The sequence below is a fragment of the Corythoichthys intestinalis genome, chromosome 1 (assembly GCF_030265065.1).
Source record: "Corythoichthys intestinalis isolate RoL2023-P3 chromosome 1, ASM3026506v1, whole genome shotgun sequence".
Taxonomy (NCBI): Eukaryota; Metazoa; Chordata; class Actinopteri; order Syngnathiformes; family Syngnathidae; genus Corythoichthys; species Corythoichthys intestinalis.
Window position 1 is genome coordinate 9,385,868 of NC_080395.1, and position 21,448 is coordinate 9,407,315.

Sequence of the window (21,448 nt, forward strand, 5' to 3'; positions counted from 1 at the left end):
GTTTGTGGATTTTAACTAAAATATGAAAAAAAATCAACGAAGATCAAGTGATATAACTTTCAATGTTTATTGAATTATGCAAAAACTATAAATATTTTTCAAAATATTTTGCTCCCTTCAATACACCATTCTGGGCTTTTCTTTTTCACAGAAAAATGAACTACAGTGCTTCAATTGACAAAACGAGACAAACAGCAGTGCTTCAATTGACAAAACTAAACAAACTGCAGTGCTTCAACTAACAAACTACACAAATTGTAGTGCATCAACTGACAGCCTCAAAAGGTTAAGGCTAGGCCACAGGTGAGGTGCTCCAACCCTGCTACAACGCTGCATGCTTATGTACTTCCAGTACTTGATCAGTTCACCATCTCGTGTGAAAATTTGCCATGTACTCAGGACACACAGTCACATTGCAACACATGCAGCTGTACTTCGTTTTTCGTGTGCATGCAGGGTCTTGGCATCTTTGGGCATTTTTTATGTTGTTCAGCTGGGGCCACTGGTTTCCAGGACCAAGCCTGACCTCCCGGGGTACCTTGGATGCATGTTTGCGCTTCACAGGAAGAGGTGGTGGGGAAGTGTCACTTGGTCTCCCCCTTTTGCGGACAGTGCCTGAATTTATCAATGAACGAGCCACTGATGCCTTGAAAGGCAGAAGACCACCCTCCTCCAATCCAGAGAATCTGAGGAGATGCCAGGCATTCCCAACAGTTACATCGAGGAAGTGGAAGAACATTCTGATGTACCAGCGTTTGTTCTTGTGTCTGTGGGGATACATTGTCACCATTTGGTCCATCAGGTCAACCCCTCCCATATAATCGTTTATCCTTCACTGCAAATGGCCTGTCAATGGTGAGGATCTTCTTATCTTTCTTGGACCATCTCTGTGCAACATCCGTTGGGTGCTTGCCAAGACAGGACGAGGCAACCCAACATGTGACAGTGGCATCTTCACCATTGGTGACAACAGGGATAGCTCCTCTTCCTTCTTCTTTGAGTTCTGTTGCACTCCTGAGTTTCGTGCCCCCTGAAGCCTGTTGACCCGGCATGTGCCAGTGCTATAGATGCCCTGACATCTATAGTAATCAGTATAGTAATAGACAGTAATCAGTGGAATGCCACAAAAATAGCTATCAAAAAACACCTTGTGGTTCTTGAATTGGATGTCATCACAGAGGCAAGATGACGTCTGCAGCCATTCCCAATTCGCTGACTGCACCTGTGCTGGTTCTCCCTTCCCTTCTGGAGGGTATAGAGGTTGGTGTGCTATGTCATATCATCTATGAGGTCTGGGAAGAGGTGCAAGAAGAATTCCAGGGGCTCAGTTGCGTTAACATTTAGACTCCACTTTCCCAAGAAGTCAGGTAACACACCCTCACATGTATTGTGCTTTACTTTCCAGATGTATCGTTTTTGTTGTGTTTTATTTGCTGTGGCAAGTGGTGCTGGTGTGTCAACAGGTCTCTCTGCTTTCAAATCAGGTTCTGCTGCCATCTCATCAGGGCTTTCGTCCTCCACATCCTCTGCATCCGTTCCTTCCTCCTCAGAAGCACTTTCACATTGATCTAGAGTTTTTTTTACTTGGCAACCACTCTTCATCACTGCTGTCAATGTACGGTGAATTTTCAGAATCAGGAGGCAGTTCCTCCACAATTTTGTAGGCCTGGCTGGGCCTGGCACGCCCAGCACTAGCCTGTAAAATGTGAATTGTGCCTGTTGCTCATAATGAAAAATGCACAAAACACACATATTGATATATAGAATGCAGCTTGCAATCTAATAGCAAAAAATGTTGATTTATACAAAAGAAAACTATTTCAGATAAAGCATTGTCAAGAGTGAGATACTGTTCAGTAATTGCATGCAGTCCACTTCGATGGACATCTGAAAAATTGCAATTTCCTCCCAATCTAAAATCAATACTTGGAAATTTTCACAACTATGGTGATTATTAGGTGTTACTTGATGTAAAAATATTTTTTTTTACCTGCAGGAGTCTCCTACTGTAGAAGAATTGAACAGAAAACCCAGAGGTGCTAGGCATGTTTTCATTCCTGGCAGCCAACTTTGATGTTGACACATTTATTCTGCAGTTACAAAGGTTGACCACACAAAGCAGTGTTGGATGGATTCTCAGGCGTCCACTTTAGAGGCTTATAAGCAACACTGCCATCAAAACCTATTCTAATACTTGAAAATGACGTTTTAATAGCTGTCTACTGCAGTGACCGTCATGCGTGAAAGGGTTAATTTAGCTTCATTATTGTGACATTAATATGTTGTCTTGAGCACCATTTTTTCGAATTACGCCAGATTAAAGCAACTCGTGAAGTGGATTTTTTCCCCCCCCGACTTCGCGACTACGATCTCCCAGTTTTTCATGGTCGGAGGTTGTAAAGTCCGACTTCCAACATTCCCCGAATGCTCCACGAGCGTTCTTGTGACGTCACCAGCAGGCGAAGGCCCCGGGAGCAGAGCCCCGGAGCGGATAGTGCACCTGCATTGTAACGCGCTCCTTCAGAGCATTCTCATTGTATAAGTAAGTAAAGGCTTAGTGGACTAAAAAGGGAACTTACTGAAAGTCGAGTGGCTTCAAGTGAACGCTTCCCAAGCTCATTTCGCTTAGCCAAAGTTTAGCTTAGCTCGCTAACCAAGACACGGTGTATATTTCGTTGCTTCCGCGTGACGCCTGGTCCGATTTTTTATTTATTTTTTTGTTTAAAGGAGAGGGGAGGGGGGAGGGGGACACATCATCTTTACCATAATTACATACATACATACATACATATATACATACATACATACATTTATTTTTATAGACGCTTCTCAAGGCGGCTAGAAAAGGAAGACAAATTTTGTTGTACTTTAATTATTCAGCCTTTTCTGTCACTCTTTTGTATGGATTGTGTCAAAAATATCATGTGTTTTCATCTTAAAGCAGTGCTTCTCAATTATTTTCTGTTATGCCCCCTTCAGGAAAACGTAAACGTTCCACGCTCCCCCAACTCTCTGCCGCCACTGTAAATATACTGTAGTATCTTTTGCGGGGCCGGATGTAGGGGGGCGGGGGCGGGGGGGGCACGGCCCACCCAGACGTGAGTCGTGCCCACCCAATCAAAATGTCGGTGTTCTGTTACGCATAAAAGATTGATGGGTTTTGTGATTGAATACATGAGTTTTATTGCTTTTACGTTTAATTGGCATCATCTAGTGGACGCCTTAATTTACTGCATCTCATGCGCACTTTATTTGAAAGAAACTGCAACACGGAAGTGACGTTGTTCGGTAGAGAACCACACGACGACGGCCGCAGTCCGTTCGCGCCGTCTCTGTGACCACTTTGCCTTAAATTTGAGGTTGCATCGCCGGTATGTATTGTTTAAATGTGTTTAAAACCATAAATATGTTAACTGTGAGTACTTCAGTGCAAAAAAGTGAGACAGATTCACTTAGCATGAAACTTGTGATATGCTAATTACCCACGAATTAGAAGGTTGGCAAAATGGCGTCTCGGGCGCTCTGCTAATTGTTTATTCATATTTTCACATGCAGTTTGCTACAGATAGTGCAGTACATATGCGATTTCATTTATTGTGCATATTTTGATTGAGTTGTTTTGTCTGTTTTCTTTTGTTTCACCCTTTTGAGTGTTAAAGGGTATGAAAACGAAAAAGGGGTGTGAGACATCAATAGAACCGTTATGTGCCAAGATAACAAATATTGATAAAGTTAACAAAAAAATCAATCACATTAATGAGCAATTATCGAAAATAGATCGAAAATGACGAACATTTCCGAAAGTGTTCCGGAAACAGCCGAATGGGGCGGAGACGTCATAACAAGGAAACAAAAGGTCGAGGCAGGTGCCATCGTTGTTTATCGACGAGAGAGTTGCGTTCGTGTTTTATCAAAAAAATCGCTAAAATGGTTCAAACCTGTCATGCTATGTGGTTTACAAATAGCCATTTGTCGCAATGTAGTACCCATGAGTTCCCGAACGTGAGAAAAAGAGCTGGACTATGCAGACAATGAGTAAAGTTCGTCCACTCCACTGCAGGCAATTCCTTTGGATCGTTTATCCAGCTATCAGCTGCGACTTTGTATGGGCAGATTTGCAGGCCAATACACACTAATTTTAAGTCGTATCGCCTCCTCGCGTCTTACGGCAGTGACTCGTGATAATAAGAAGTCATGTTTAAGACGTTTATATGAAAAAAAGATGCAAAACACAGCTGAAATATATGAATTTCAGACAACGTTTGTCTACGGAAGTTTACCTGTGCATGCCTCCATCTCAAAATGGCGGCACGTTTCTTTGCAAGATGACGTCATCGTGACATCACGCCGAGTGCGAGAATAAGTAGGTAGATGAATGAAAAAAAACAAAAAACAGACCCCCAAAAAATTAATGCAGCCTCAACGGGACACAAGCCAGTGTCCTACTTGCGCCGGTCCCAAGCCCGGAGAGGGTAAAAAAAAAAGCCTACATTGGGGGTGCCCCCTCAAGTTTTCTTGGTGCCCACTCTGGTGGGTAAACCTAGATCCGGGCCTGATCATTTGTATATAAAATTCTTATTATTATAAGTACACCTCTGCATAACATTGTTTTCTTTTTAATATTAAAGAAAAAAAGTAATATAGATCAACTTACAATAAAGTGTAAAGAAAAAAAAACACATCTAATCTGTAAAAATGCACTCAAGATACATTTTTTGACCGTTCGATACTGGAAAAATAAAATTTTATAAAATCAGTACACAATAATTCAAATTGACTAGCAACATTAACTCACGAGGACAATATGCAAAACAATTAGTCCGAAAAAAACTAAAATGAATCGAACAAAAAACGACAATGTCATTGGACAGAGGGACAGTTTTTGTTTTTGCTGCAGGCAGTATCAGCTCCTTTCTTATGATGTGGGGTTATTGTGCACTGAGCAACTTGCTATGCCACCTTTAATGATGCTGACAGTGCTCGCTGGGTTGCGGATGTAACACTGACAAAGCGAGAGGATTGTTGGCAATATTCGGCACGTTTTCGCTGAAAAAAAATTATTCCTGCTGTCCACTGTGAACATTTTTAAACAACGTAAACAGACTGGTATTTCCCCTGTTCCACTGTACTAAAAGTCAAAGCCAAATGCTACATACGCTTTTTCATATTTCCTTGTCTTAGCTTTTCATATCTCCAGTGCTCTTTGCTGTGTGCTCATGTTTGGTTAAAAAATATAGCGCATACGCTGAAAATGAGAGCGGCACTGCCACCCACTGAGTGGATGTGCAATTACTCTTTATTCTAGTACGGCAAAAAAGTATGTTCACCAAGGTCACATGCACCACCCCCAGCATCACTCTGCGCCCCCCTGGGGGGGCCCGCCCCACTATTTGAGAAGTACTGTCTTAAAGTCACTCGATGCAGCATTTCATCACACCATTAAATATAAATGTCTCTGACTCCAAAGGTAGGATGAACTAATGTCGAAGTGTTTGTTGACCAAAATCCAAATAAAGATGAGCCTAATGGATCAATTTAAGAAATAACTCTGTTTGGCTGTCATTCAAGTACAATCCATTTAAAGTGGTAGGGTTGTAAGGGAATGAACAAACATTGGCAAATCATGTTTTTTTATTTGTTTTTTTTAAATCTTGTGTACCCGCAGACATAACTGAAGAAGCTCTTCACCCGGAGAAGCACGACACCTCCGACTCGTGTTGTACAGTAGTCAGAGATGCCGCATACTAATCGGAAGGTGGAGCCAGAGACCCCCAGCATGAATGACGAAAAAACGGAAGATGAAATCACCAAGTTTCCAATGACTGTCAGTGTGAAGAGTGAAGAAAATGAAGGTCCAAGCGAAGAGAGCGGTGCAGCAAAATCTTCCAGCGACAGCTCATTTCATCACCTGACAAGAAAAGGTGAGACACGGTTGCAACCAGGCGGCCTCTTAGCGCCACTCTTGGGTAGCGACAATGTAACAATACACTCTTCTGACTTTTGCACTGATGAGGAGGATGTTGACGTTGACCAAAATGCTTCAAAATCCTTGAGTCATCATCAAAAAGAGACACAAACAATATGGCGAGACATTTGTCTAAAAATATACACATAAATGCAACCGCGGTTCACACCAGATTTTCAAATGTATTTTCTAGATCCACAATTGCAGTGGGGCAAATAAGTATTTAGTCAACCACCAATTGTGCAAGTTCTCCTACTTGAAAAGATTAGAGAGGTCTGTAATTGTCAACATGGGTAAACCTCAACCATGAGAGACAGAATGTGGGAAAAAAAACAGAAAATCACATTGTTTGATTTTTAAAGAATTTATTTGCAAATCATGGTTGAAAATAAGTATTTGGTCAATACCAAAAGTTCAACTCAATACTTTGTTATGTACCCTTTGTTGGCAATTACGGAGGCCAAACGTTTTCTGTAAGTCTTTAGTCTTCGCTTGGTGTAAAGAAATCAACTGTGGGAGCAATTATTAGAAAATGGAAGACATACAAGACCACTGATAATATCCCTCGATCTGGGGCTCCGTGCAAGATCTCACCCCGTGGCGTCAAAATGATAACAAGAACGGTGAGCAAAAATCCCAGAACCACACGGGTGGGACCTAGTGAATGACCTACAGAGAGCTGGGACCACAGTAACAAAGGCTACTATCAGTAACACAATGCGCAGCCAGGGACTCAAATCCTGCACGGCCAGACGTGTCCCCCTGCTGAAGCCAGTACACGTCCAGGCCCGTCTGCGGTTCGCTAGACAGCATTTGGATGATCCAGAAGAGGACTTGGAGAATATGTTATGGTCAGATGAAACCAAAATAGAACTTTTTGGTAGAAACACAGGTTCTCGAGTTTGGAGGAGAAAGAATACTTAAATGCACCATACCCACTGTGAAGCATGGGGTTGGAAACATCATGCTTTGGGGCTGTTTTTCTGCAAAGGGACCAGGACGACTGATCTGTGTAAAGGAAAGAATGAATGGGGCCATGTATCTAGAGATTTTGAGTGAAAATCTCCTTCCATCAGCAAGGGCATTGAAGATGAGACATGGCTGGGTCTTTCAGCATGACAATGATCCCAAAAACACAGCCATGTCAACAAATGAGTGGCTTCGGAAGAAGCATTTCAAGGTCCTGGAGTGGCCTAGCCAGTCTCCAGATCTCAAAGCCATAGAAAATCTATGGAGGGAGTTGAAAGTCAGTGTTGCCCAACGACAGCCCCAAAACATCATTGCTCTAGAGGAGATTTGCATGGAGGAATGGGCCAAAATACCTGCAACATTGTGTGAAAAGCTTGTGAAGAGTTACAGAAAACGTTTGGCCTCCGTTATGGCCTACAAAGGGTGCATAACAAAGTATTGAGATGAACTTTTGGTATTGACCAAATACTTATTTTCCACCATGATTTGCAAAAAAATCTTTAAAAATCAAACAATGTGATTTTGTCATTTTTCCCCACATTCTGTCTCTCATGGTTGAGGTTTACCCATGTTGACAATTACAGGCCTCTCTAATATTTTCAAGTGGGAGAACTTGCACAATTATTGTATGACTAAATACTTATTTGCCCCACTGTATGCCCGTGATTTTCACATGTGTATTTGAAATCCACAAATATATCCTTGAAATCCACGTGTATTTTTTTTATGTTGTGCATGCACTTATCATGAATTGTTGTATGCAGAAATTCAACTTGTATTTGTGAATCAGAGGCTGCGTGCATTTATTTTTCAGACAAACATAACAAGAAACGGTCAAATATTTGCACACTCGACAATTACATACCGGTATGTTTTTCAGATTCACAAATACATCCGCGATTCTCACAAATACATTCGTGATTTTCACGTTTTTCAGATACAAAACTACGTCCGCGTTTTTCACGTGTTTTTCAAATCCACAAATATTTCTGCAAATTTCACGTTTGAAGTTTGCACCACTGCTCCACACAGATCTTCTCTAGATCAATCGGTTTTCTGGACTGTCACTGAGAAACACTGAGTTTGAGCTTCCTCCAAAGATTTTCTATGTGGTTTAGGTTCTGGAGACTAGCTAGGCCCCTCCAGAACCTTGATAGGCTTTTTACGAAGCCACTCCTTGGTTATTGTGTCTATCTGCTTCAGGCCATTGTCATTTGGAAGATACAGCCACGACCTATTTTCAATGCTCTAACTGAGGTTATTCCCCAGAATCTCCCAATACATGGTCCTGGTCATCCTCTCCTTACAACAGTGCAGTTGTCCTGTCCCATGCGCAGAAAAACACCCCCAAAGCAAGATGCTACCACCCCTATGCTTCACAGTAGGGATGGTGTTCTTGGGATGGTACTCAACAATCTTCCTCCAAACACTATGAGTAGAATTGAAACCAAAAAGTTCCATTTTGATCTCCTAGGACCTCAGGACTTTCTCCCATGACTCTTCTGAATCATCCAAATGGTCACTGGCAAACTTAAAACAGGCCTGGACATGTGGTGGTTTAAGCAGGGGAACCTTCCGTGCCATGCATGATTTTAAACCATGACGTCCTAGTTTTTTACCAACAGTAACCTTGGAAATGGGGTCCCAGCTCCTTTCATGTCATTGACCAGCTCCTCCTTTGTAGTTCTTTGCTGATTCTTCACCATTCTTAGGATCATTAAGACCGTACGAGGTAGATCCTGCATGGAGCCCCAGTCCGAGGGAGATTGACAGTCATGTTTGGCTTCTTCCATTTTCTAATACCACCTCCAATGGTGGATTTTATATCATCAAGCCGCTTGGCAATTGCCCCGTAACTCTTTAACAGCTTTGTAGAGGTCTACAATTCTGTCTCTGGTGTCTTTGGACAGCTGTTTGGGGTGGACAAGTGTTCATATGCAGCTAACCACCTCAAACAGGTCAAAAAGTCAGACTCAAAAAGGCCACCTCCACTCCACTCATTACCTCCACTTATTTAGGAGAATAAGTGGAGTGGAGGTAGACTTTTTAAAGGTGACTAACAGGTCTTTGAGGCTCACAATGCTAGCTAATAGACAGATGTTCAAATACTTATTTGCAGCAGTATACAGTGATCCCTCCTTTTTCTCAGTTAATAGGGACCAGAACCCGCCGCAATAAGTGAAAAACCGCGAAGGAGGGAAGAAAAAAAAAAAAATTCTGAGCGTGTTTGTGTGTATTTGTTCAGATTTATCATTGGAAATAGATATATATAAAACATGTTTTTTTACTTTTTTGCCCAAAATATAATTTAAAAAAAAAAGTATTAATATCAAGGGTGTAACGGTACATGTATTCGTATTGAACCGTTTTGGTACTTGGTGCTCGGTTGGAAACGGAGGCGTACCGAACAAGTTTCTGACGTAATGTAACCCTTACTTTTTGAGGCTGTGAGTCGATCGGTTTACAGTTTCTTTGTGTAGATCATATTTACTCCGTCTTCTGTACTATAATGAGGACCAACACGGTAGGTCAGTAAGAAACGTCAACGGCGCGACAACGTGGCCACCGCGAGAACGCAGTGAAACGCGGCTGTTAAAGTCAAACAGCCAATGCACACCAGTCGCAGTGCGGCTGCGTGTTAGACGCGTCCCAGAAGCGGCTCAACGCGATGCACGCGAAAAGAACGGCAGAGTTTATTATTTGACGCCAGACACGGCCCTCCTGCGTCAATACTACTAGCTAGCAGACTGGGCAGACCGGAAGTCACTCGTGTAAAAATACGGTGGATCCGGTCGATTTTCAAACTAATATGCAATCGTAACCCACTTTTTGAGTCCATCAGATCTCTTGAGTGGTAGATCAAGGCACAGTTGACTTGTCTTTGTTAATTTACAGTTGTCTTCTCTGCTATAATAATAACCAACACGGCCCTGTGTTCAATACAAAACCCTCCTACCACAACAAAACAAGTAGGAACTAATATTCACATAGGAACTAAAGTTATACAACATAAAATATACGATATACATGAATACTACATCACATTTGTAAAATACAAACACATCATAAAATAAATAATAGCCCATTTAAATAAATTGAAATGAGCTAAAACACCTGTAATAATATAATAAGAATAATACACAGATCCTGCTTACACAATTAGTTATTAATTTCTGTGTGGCGCTTTAACTTGAGAAAATCCACCAATAAAGCTTTTGAAAACCGTTCATAAGAAAAAAAAATTCATTAAGGCATTTCATTTGTAAAATACATGTTAAAATCTTTGTCATTGGGATTGCTTTTCTCTTTAGCACAGGTTTTCTTTTTTCTTCTTTCTTTCAGAAAGAATGCTGACCAATACGCGGGGTCTGAAAGACAAATTGTTGTTGGATTATTATCTTTAAATACCCGCTACTTTTTTAGCAGAATTCTAGCTTTGTATAGGCTACTGTTCCTATTGTTGAAAGCACAAAAGTGTGTAATAAACAACTAGCACATTTATCTTTTGCATTTTGTTTTCTTACTGTACCGAAAATGAACCGAACCGTGACCTCAAAACCGAGATTTTTGTGTACCGTTACACTGCTAATATATATATATATATATATATATTTTTTAATAAATGTTTTTTTTTTTTTTAAAGCACTACAGATATAATAATTATGATAAGTTTTAAACATGTTACTGTCCCACCGAATTATTTTTAAACATGCTTGGCTTTATTAAATGCCTCATAGAGAGTCTACTCAAATCCTCTCGAGCCGCTCACTGACACACAATGAGTTGCAACAGCAACTGTTTAACAAGTTAAATGATGATTGACGCATGCGGCGCTTCTGAAGTTTGTGACTCTGGAAAGATCAAACACAAACCTCTGTCAACATCTTTAATGTTAATAAGCTTCTCCAGTGCAGTTAATTGAAAAAAAAATCTGTGCTGGACTGAGGGCGCAAAGTTTGAAGCGCGAAGTAGCGAGGGATTGCTGTAATAAAAATAGATTGTGAAAACATCATACATTGTGATTTCTGGATTCATTTTTAGATTGTCTCTCACAGTGGACAGCACCTACGATGAAAATGTCAAACCCGCATATCATTTCTAAGTGGGAGAACTTGCAAAATCGCAGAGTGTTCAAATACTTATTTTCCTCACTGTATCTTGACAAGGGAGAATTTACGATCTTGCTTTAGTCTTTCAAGGTCTGAGCTAAGTGATCCTCACACACTAAATGTAACCCGTATCGTTAGCATAGCATTCGCATTAGCTTCAGCGTGGCGAGCGTTCACTTAAAGTTGACAGTCCGTGGCGTCCAGGTCGGTATAACTAAATCAAAATAATGTACTATCTTCCTGCAGAGTGTGTATTATCATTGGAGGAACCACTGCGATGCTTTGGACACCATCTGGTTTTTGATCATGGTAGCAGTTTAGACAGACCTGCAACTGGTTTAGTGCTGGTCTGAACCTGGTTTTCATTAATATGATTTACCATACATACATTTTTTAATAACATATGCTGTGTAATATTATAATGTATGAACCGTATTGTTTGTGATGTTCAACTGCTCTCAACTTTTAATTATGTGTCGACTAAAACTAGATGAAAACTTGTTGAGTATTCCTCAATGAAAACTAGACTAAGACTAACCAATTTTAAATGACTAAAATATGACTATTTTCGTCCAAAAGACCAAGACGAAATTACAAGAGCTGCCAACAGCAACAAAAAGCTACCAATGGCCCCATTCGTTAGCGCAGTTTTTAAGTACAACGGACTATTAGGGCCAGTGTTGTCACGGATTACTTAAAAAAGTAATTTAATTACTGATTACACCTCAAAAAAGTAATCTAGTTACTTTACTGTTTACTTTATTATCAAAGTAACTAAGTTACTTTAAAAGTAACTTATCAGTTACTTTTTACCAATTTTTTTCCTTTTGCTGCCTCAACATAAAAATAACAGAAAAATGTCATTGCGTGTAATTGAGTTTCTCACATAGGGCTTAATCTTTGAGTTAGCGGGGGTTTAATTAGTCGACCACCATTGACTCGCCCTAGCTTAGCCATTTCCGGAGCCGTAAAACTAACAGATAACTGACAAACTGCACAAAATTTGTTTAAATCAACTCCAACGACTAATTAAACCCCCGCTGACTCCAAGATAAAGCCTAATGTAAAAAATTCTGAACTTCCCCTTTGAAATAAAGACCTAGCCGTTAAAATGTTGTTTCTAAAAGTTGTAAAGCAATAAAACAAACAACAAAAATTAATGAAATGAACAAAAATCCTACAACGTAAAGTTTTCATAATGGGTCAAAATCATTTTTCGAACAGATCATGTGACTCACACCTTGGAGACTATCCTTTGCTTTGCTTAGCCAAAACTACACCAGAGGAGGCAAGATGGATATTTAGAATTTCTTTAAACCTAAGCTTTCAAACGGTGCCAACAACAACTTGAACAGTTGATTGAACTCGGAACAGTGTCAAGATGTGTATATACATATATATACAGTATTGGCCAAAAGTTTGGAGACACCTCAAAGGTGGATACTTTGAAGAATGTAGAACACAAAACTTGTTTTCAGTTATTTCACTTTTTTTTGCCATTCCTAATGTTCGTTCATAGTTTTGATGTCTTCAGTGAGAATATACTATAGTAGTGAAAATATATAAAATGCAAAAATCATGAAGTGTGTCTGTGCTGTCCTCACAACACGTCACGTGTGTTGCTATATAGCCAGCGAACCAAAAAATGAAACTCTCCACAGACAAGGCGTACTTTTCTTGATTTAATGGAGGTCTCAATTTGTGTGTATAACGTGTGATGTTGAGCGTTGTTGGTAACTGAAATACAATACAAAATATAAATCAATAATACATTCAAAATGTTATACAATAACAACTTTTCACATGTGAGTAGCTTAGCACAAACACAATGTCTCCAGTCATATCAATGAATAACGAAAAAGTTCGCCATGAACAAAATATACATTTTTCCTTCAAACTGAACATACAAACTAACTAAAAACTCACAAAGACGAAGGTTAGCCAAGGCTTAGCCGGCAGAGCAAGTTCGTCGATGTTTTAAGCCTCACAGGCGCTGAGAAACATGCTTGGAAGGAGGAAAAAAGGCTGGCGACAAAGATCGCTAATTGCGACAGATGCTCTTGCTTTCAACATAAATGCACATTTGCTGGAAAAGGCGAGGTCTCACTCTCTGTCATTTTTAGATGAACTCTTTGGACTACAATATTTACATTTGAACTGACTTATAGAATTTTAACTAACTTATTAACTTATGAATTACTTATGTCTTTTTAACAAAAGGGCATGACGGTGTCCAAACTTTTGACTTTTGTTTCAGTCTTCAACATGCTTTTCCCCGTGTCCCACAAATGTAAAACTTTGCCTATGATGACAAACTCTAAGTATAAAATGTACATAATTACACATATTATAAAGGCTGGTTACAAACTGTAGAAGTGGTGGCTGTCTCGTTACCTGTCGGCTTTGATTCGACTTTTTTCGCGTTGTGCTGTACTTCCAAGTGCTTCCTTGTTGAATTGGATGTCGAGTTTTTAGCGGTCGACAGTCTTTCTGAGCCTGCGCAGAGTTTGCAACGCACGGAGATATTTTTGTCATCTTTACTGGACGGATATGTGAAGTAATGGCTGTATCTCCAGTGAGCAAATGCAGCCGTTTGTTGTATCTCTCCGGCTCTTTTACTGTTAGCATCCTGATAGGTAGCCACTAGCCAGGCTATGTTTTTGACCACCGTGGTAGACGGCGCGCGCACAGGCAGGATGGTAATACACGTGACCCGTTTTTTCCCCCCCGATGAGAAAACGTGAGATGTGATGTCACTCCCAAACTCAAGCGCAATATTTTCAAACGCCCTTCGTACATGACTACAATATTCTTCATTCTACATACAGTATGAGGCAACAACAAAATATTAACGCACAGGCACCGAGGAAACTAACTTTAATCAGATTACTGGCTTGGAAAAATGAATGCGTTAGATTGCTCGTTGCTGAAAGAAAGTAATCAGATTACAGTAACGCGTTACTTAGTAATGCGTTACTGACAACACTGATTAGGGCCAAACAAGGACAGATAAAAAATCAAAGGCCGGTTTAGCTGCCATTGATGGCGAAAGACGTCCAATCCATTTGAAGTGGGAGGGTTAGCAGCGAATGAACGTCTACAAGTGATAGACTAATTTCAATTCACAACATAAGGATGATTGGACGCCACATGATTGAACGTCAAATCTGGCAAATAACATGATTTTTTTTTCATCCTATGTCCCAAAGACATCAAAGTAGAAGATCTTCACCCTGAGAAGCACGATCCCCTCCACGTCAAACAGGAGGAGGAGTCGGTGATTCCAAACATTAAACAGGAAGCAGAGCCAGAATCCGCCAGCATCGAAGAAGAACGGGAAGAGGAAATACCCAAGTTTCCAATGGCCTTCAGTGTGAAGAGTGAAAAAGATGAAGTTCCAAGCGAAGGGAACAGAGCAGCGAAACGTTTCAGCGACAGCTCGTTTCAACACCTAACAACAAAAGGTGAGGGACGATTGCACCTGTAGTGAATGCATCATTCGCTGCGTCAAAACTCGTATTACAAAAAAGTAATAATTGAATTGACCGCACAGTTTTTGAGTTACTGCCATAGTAACACCTTACCAACAAGGGACGTGGCTTACTGCCGGCCGCTACCTGATGACGTAATTTCTAGAAGGCCTCGCCAGCACTCCAGTATGGAAATGTATCATCAGAGCCCATTTATATATTTTGAATAAATTGAGTTTTTTATTGACATTTTTAACATTAATTGATTCTCTGCCAAGTGATGGATTCATGTATATAAATAAAAGGATGAGTGGACGCCTCACAATTGGACATCAACTCTGGCAAACTACATGATTTTTTTTTTTTCATCCTGTGTCCCGCAGACATCACAGTGCAAGATCTTCACTCTGTGAAGCACGACCCCCCCGTCAAACAGGAAGAGTTGGAGATGCCGTATACAGAACAGGAGGCGGAGCCAAAGATCCCCAGCAGTAAAAAAGAAGAACAGGAAGATGAAATCCCCGAGTTTCAAATGACCTTCAGTGTGGAGACAGAAGGAGAAGAAAGTCCCAGCGAAGAGAGCGGCGCAGCTAAACCTTCAAGGGACAGCTCATTTCAACACCTGATGGGAAAAGGTGAAAGACAATCGCTCAAAAGACAATTGAAAAGAGAGACAAAAGAGTACGTTGGTGAGAAACAGTTTGCCTGCTCACATTGCGATAAAAGATTATGTACAAAGCAAGATTTAACAAGACACACACGCATATGCAGTGGAGAAAAACTTTTCTCGTGCTCCTTTAGTGGTAAAGAAATCACCGAGAAGGGAAACTTAAAAATACGCATGAAAACTCACACAGGAGAGAAACCTTTTGCCTGCTCACTTTGTGGTAAAAAATTCACCCACAATTCGAATTTAAAAGTACATTCGAGAACACACACAGGGGAGAAGCCTTTTGACTGCTCACATTGCGATAAAAGATTTTCTTCAAAGGCTCACTTAAATAGACATGAGCTTACACACACTGTAGCAAAGCCTTTTTCATGCTCACTTTGTGGGAAAAGATTCACCCAGAAAGGAACTTTACAAATACACATAAGAACACACACTGGCGAGAAACGTTTTGCCTGCACAGTTTGTGGTAAAACATTTAGTCGAAAACAACACTTAACATCACACACACGTACACACACTGGAGAAAAGCCTTTTTCATGCTCACTTTGTGGGAAAAGATTCACCCAGAAAGGTACTTTACAAATACACATAAGAACACACACTGGCGAGGAGCGTTTTGCCTGCTCAGTTTGTGGTAAAAGATTTTGTCGAAAAGAACACTTAACATCACACACACGTACACATACTGGAGAAAAGCCTTTTTCATGCTCACTTTGTGAGAAAAGATTCTCCGAGAGAGGAACTTTACAAAAACACATAAGAACACACACTGGCGAGAAGCCTTTTGCTTGCTCAGTTTGTGGTAAAAGATTTTGGCGAAAACAACACTTAACATCACACACACGTACACACACTGGAGAAAAGCCTTTTTCATGCTCACTTTGTGGGAAAAGATTCATCCAGAAAGGAACTTTACAAATACACATAAGAACACACACTGGTGAAAAGCCTTTTGCCTGCTCGCTTTGTGGTAAAAGTTTCATAGAGAAAGGAACTTTACAAAAACACATAAGAACACACACTGGCGAGAAACATTTTGCCTGCACAGTTTGTGGTAAAACATTTTCTCGAAAACAACTCTTAACATCACACACATGTACACACACTGGAGAAAAGCCTTTTTCATGCTCACTTTGTGGGGAAAGATTCACCCAGAAAGGAACTTTACAAATACACATAAGAACACACACTGGCGAGGAGCGTTTTGCCTGCTCAGTTTGTGGTAAAAACTTCACAGAGGAGGGAAATTTAAAAATACACATAAGAACACACACCGGAGAGAAGCCTTTTGCCTGCTCACGTTGCGATAAAAGATTTTCCTCCGGGACTCATTTAAAGAGTCATGAGCTTACACACACTGTAGCAAAGCCTTTTGCCTGCACAGTTTATGGTAAAACATTTTGTCAGAAAGAACACTTAACATCACACACACGTACACACACTGGAGAAAAGCCTTTTTCATGCTCACTTTGTGGGAAAAGATTCACTGAGAAAGGAACTTTACAAAAACACATAAGAACACACACTGGGGAGAAGCCTTTTGCCTGCTCAGTTTGTGGTAAAAAGTTCAGAGAGAAGGGAAGTTTACAAATACACATAAGAATACACACTGGAGAGAAGCCTTTTGCCTGCTCACTTTGTGGCAAAAGATTCACAGAGAAAGGAACTTTACAAAATCATATAAGAACACACACTGGGGAGAAGCCTTTTGCCTGCTCAGTTTGTGGTAAAAACTTCACAGAGGAGGGAAATTTACAAATACACATAAGAACACACACTGGAGAGAAGCCTTTTGCCTGCTCACTTTGTGGTAAAAGATTTTGTCGAAAAGAACACTTAACATCACACACACGTACACACACTGGAGAGAAGCCTTTTTCATGCTCACTTTGTGGGAAAAGATTTACTGAGAAAGGAACTTTACAAAAACACATAAGAACACACACTGGCGAGAAGCCTTTCGCCTGCTCAGTTTGTGGTAAAAACTTCACAGAGGAGGGAAATTTAAAAATACACATAAGAACACACACCGGAGAGAAGCCTTTTGCCTGCTCAGTTTGTGGTAAAAACTTCACAGAGGATGGAACTTTACAAAATCACATAAGAACACACACTAGCGAGAAGCCTTTTGCCTGCTCACGTTGCGATAAAAGATTTTCTTCGGAGACTCATTTAAAGAGACACGAGCTTACACACACTGGAGCAAAGCTTTTTGCCTGCACAGTTTGTGGTAAAAGATTTTGTCAAAAAGAACACTTAACATCACACACACGTACACGCACTGGAGAAAAGCCTTTTTCATGCTCACTTTGTGGGAAAAGATTTACAGAGAAAGGAACTTTACAAAAACACATAAGAACACACACTGGCGAAAAGCATTTTGCCTGCTCACTTTGTGGTAAAAGTTTCACAGAGAAAGGAACTTTACAAAAACACATAAGAACACACACTGGAGAGAAGCCTTTTGCCTGCTCACGTTGCGATAAAAGATTTTCCTCCGGGACTCATTTAAAGAGTCATGAGCTTACACACACTGTAGCAAAGCCTTTTGCCTGCACAGTTTATGGTAAAACATTTTGTCAAAAAGAACACTTAACATCCCACACACGTACACGCACTGGAGAAAAGCCTTTTTCATGCTCACTTTGTTGGAAAAGATTCACCAAGAAAGGAACTTTACAAATACACATAAGAACACACCCTGGAGAGAAGCCTTTTGCCTGCTCACGTTGCGATAAAAGATTTTCTTCGAGGTATCATTTAAAGAGACATGAGCTTACACACACTGGAGCAAAACCTTTTGCCTGCACAGTTTGTGGTAAAACATTTTGTCGAAAAGAACACTTAACATCACACACACGTTCACACACTGGAGAAAAGCCTTTTTCATGCTCACTATGTGGGAAAAGATTCACTGAGAAAGGAACTTTACAAATACACATAAGAACACACCCTGGAGAGAAGCCTTTTGCCTGCTCACGTTGCGATAAAAGATTTTCTTCGAGGTATCATTTAAAGAGACATGAGCTTACACACACCGGAGCAAAGCCTTTTGCCTGCACAGTTTGTGGTAAAACATTTTGTCGAAAAGAACACTTAACATCGCACACACGTACACACACCGGAGAGAAGCCTTTTGCCTGCTCAGTTTGTGGTAAAAACTTCACAGAGGAGGGAACTTTACAAAATCACATAAGAACACACACTGGAGAGAAGCCTTTTGCCTGCTCACGTTGCGATAAAAGATTTTCTTCGAGGTATCATTTAAAGAGACATGAGCTTACACACACTGGAGCAAAACCTTTTGCCTGCACAGTTTGTGGTAAAACATTTTGTCGAAAAGAACACTTAACATCACACGCACGAACACACTCTGGAGAGAAGCCTTTTGGCTGCTCACATTGTGATAAAAGATTTTCTTCGGGGACTCATTTAAATAGACATGAGCTTACACACACTGGAGCAGAGCCTTTTGCCTGCACAGTTTGTGGTAAAAGATTTTGTCGAAAAGAACACTTAACATCACACGCACGAACTCACTCTGGAGAGAAGCCTTTTGGCTGCTCACATTGTGATAAAAGATTTTCTTCGGGGACTCATTTAAATAGACATGAACTTACACACACTGTAGCAAAGCCTTTTGCCTGCACAGTTTGTGGTAAAACATTTTGTCAAAAAGAACACTTAACATCACACACACGTACACACACTGGAGAAAAGCCTTTTTCATGCTCACTTTGTGGGGAAAGATTCACTGAGAAAGGAACTTTACAAAAACACATAAGAACACACGCTGGAGAGAAGCCTTTTGCCTGCTCAGATTGTGGTAAAAAGTTCACAGAGAAAGGAACTTTAAAAACACACATAAGAACACACACTGGAGAGAAGCCTTTTGCCTGCTCAGTTTGTGGTAAAAGGTTCACTGAGAATTCGAATTTAAAAGTACACACAAGAACACACACTGGGGAGAAGCCTTTTGACTGCTCACGTTGCGATAAACGATTTTGTACAAAGCAAGATTTAACAAAACACACAAGAACACACACTGGAGAAAAGCCTTTTTCATGCTCACTTTGTGGGAAACGGTTCACTGAGAAAGGAACTTTACAAATACACATAAGAACACACACTGGAGAGAAACCCTTTGCCTGTTCACTTTGCGGTAAAAGATTTTGTACAAAGCAAGAGGTAACAAGACACAGGCATCCAGGCAATGGAGAAAAACTTTTCTCTTGCTCAATTTGTGATGAAAAATTCACAGAGAAGGAAATTTTTAAAAAACACACAAGAACACACACTGGCGAGAACCCTTTTGCCTGCTCAGTTTGTGGTAAAAGATTCACTGAGAAGGGAAATTTAAAAACACACACAAGAATACACACTGGAGAGAAGCCTTTTGCCTGCTCACTTTGTGGTAAAAGATTCACATTGAAAGGAACTTTAAAAACACACATAAGAACACACACTGGAGAGAAGCCTTTTGCCTGCTCAGTTTGTGGTAAAAGATTCACGGAGAATTCAAATTTAAAAGTACACAGGAGAACACACACTGGAGAGAAGCCTTTTGCCTGCTCACATTGCAATAAAAGATTTTGTACGAAGCAAGAATTAACAAGACACACGTATACACACACTGGAGAAAAGCCTTTTGCTTGCTCAGTTTGTGGTAAAAGATTCACCTGGAAGAAGTGCCTAACAAATCATACAAAAACCCACACTATGGAGAAATCTTATTCCTGAGCGGTTTGCCGTGAAAGATTTGGAACCGCACGCAAGAAGCCACAGGGGAAAAAGCCTTTCAATTCCAGTGTGTGACAAGATATTCTGATTTCTTTCAAGTATTAACATTGGGGGGAAAACATTTCAATGTCCTAATTCCATTTTCCTTGAGCCTCTTTTGAAAAAATTGTTGCAGTGATTTTGCATGTCTTTTTTTCTGTCGACCAATTCAATATTCTTAAATTTGATACTTTATATTAGACTGAATTGGGCGACTTTTTTTCTGTTGCTGTTATTCCAGATCTTTCTGAATGCTTTTCGCTATTTTTTATTTTCAAATGTGTGCTTTTAAAATAGTTTGATGCTGCCCTTTCCTATGTTGTTGCTCAATTTCCAACATTGTTTCAATAGTTTCAGGGAAGATGTTTTTTGCATTGTAATATTTTCTAATCTGATTCATGATACAATTTCTATACCTTTTTTTTATTACTAATAAATATATTTGTTCATTGTGGACTTTATTTTTTAAAGCTCTTTTCTATTAATACGTGTTGTATATATTTGCCTTGCATTAATGCTCCTATTTCAACACAATTGCACTATGGAATAATTCTTATGTAAAATTATAATAACAATACATACTTGTTGAAAGTAAATTTTATTTCATCTATGAGCAATGTGGCTAACTGTAACGTCCCTCTGTTCCTCCTGTTGGCCGCCTGCTTCTCGTGAGGATCTTCATTCTGGTTTACCCAGAGATGGGTAGAGTAGCCAAGTCCCAGTAAAGAGTATTTGGTGAAAATAATGCTCAAATGCTGAGTAACTTATTATATTGTCTAATTCATTTTTAAGATAATGTCATCAGTCAGACAAAAACAAAACTGAAAATTCAGGTTTCTCAAAATAATAAATGGACACATTAAGGAACAAGAAATTCAATTTTGTGGAAATTTCAGCTTCTTTTGGCAGAAACAGAAGATACCATATTTTGTATGTAGCTGCTTTTTTTCAGTCTGTAAGCCAAACATGGTTTGTGCATGAGCTCGCTGGTGTTTATTGTCTTTAGGTTCAACATCAGAGACCATTGCCGCTGCCATTTTCCAAATGCTTTTTAATGCTTTTTAGGTCCTAACCCATTAAAAAAAAAAATTATTCTCGATATATTATGTAAAACTTTTCAACGTTCTTTGGACATCTTGGTTGGTTTATTTTTTCTCAGCACAATGTCATCTTTATGAATTCACCATATTAAGCCAAAAAATATACCTAAATTATGAAATTCTGACTGGAAAAATGTACAGAAATGTAAGTTGTCCCACGAGCGAATGCACCTTTATTTGTTGCTACTAGGGTTGTTCCGATCAGGTTTTTTTGCTCCCGATCCGATCCCGATCGTTTTAGTTTGAGTATCTGCCGATCCCGATATTTCCCGATCCGGTTGCTTTTTTTTTGCTCCCGATTCAATTCCAATCCCGATAATTTTTCCTGATCATATACATTTTGGCAACACATTAACTGTATTTGTTTATTATGACAATAAATC

At 40.0% G+C, this 21,448-nt stretch overlaps 1 protein-coding gene across 3 annotated transcripts; it reads left to right on the top strand.

Moving 5' to 3' along the window:
* The first annotated feature begins 2,407 nt into the window (after nucleotides 1-2,407).
* On the top strand, nucleotides 2,408-20,396 carry LOC130913216 (zinc finger protein Xfin-like). Of its 3 annotated transcripts, XM_057831668.1 has the most exons (5): nucleotides 3,284-3,371; nucleotides 5,666-5,921; nucleotides 14,253-14,507; nucleotides 14,897-18,319; nucleotides 18,488-20,396. In XM_057831668.1, exons 2-5 carry the CDS (start codon nucleotides 5,735-5,737, stop codon nucleotides 19,924-19,926), a joined length of 5,304 nt encoding a protein of 1,767 aa, XP_057687651.1. In that variant the 5' UTR covers nucleotides 3,284-3,371; nucleotides 5,666-5,734; the 3' UTR covers nucleotides 19,927-20,396. The 3 variants fall into 3 exon arrangements, with proteins under 3 accessions (XP_057687643.1, XP_057687651.1, XP_057687634.1); XM_057831660.1 differs by lacking the exon at nucleotides 3,284-3,371 and adding an exon at nucleotides 2,408-2,542 and having other exon boundaries at nucleotides 14,897-20,396; XM_057831651.1 differs by having other exon boundaries at nucleotides 14,897-20,396.
* The last annotated feature ends 1,052 nt before the right edge of the window (nucleotides 20,397-21,448 follow it).

What these genes read in the sequence shown, in the direction of transcription:
- LOC130913216 (XM_057831660.1), top strand. Translation starts at nt 5,735, where the DNA reads ATGCCGCATACTAATCGGAAGGTGGAGCCAGAGACCCCCAGCATGAAT. An exon ending in TCATCACCTGACAAGAAAAG is followed by an intron (nt 5,922 to 14,252) that starts GTGAGACACGGT and finishes TATGTCCCAAAG; the next exon opens with ACATCAAAGTAGAAGATCTT. An exon ending in TCAACACCTAACAACAAAAG is followed by an intron (nt 14,508 to 14,896) that starts GTGAGGGACGAT and finishes TGTGTCCCGCAG; the next exon opens with ACATCACAGTGCAAGATCTT.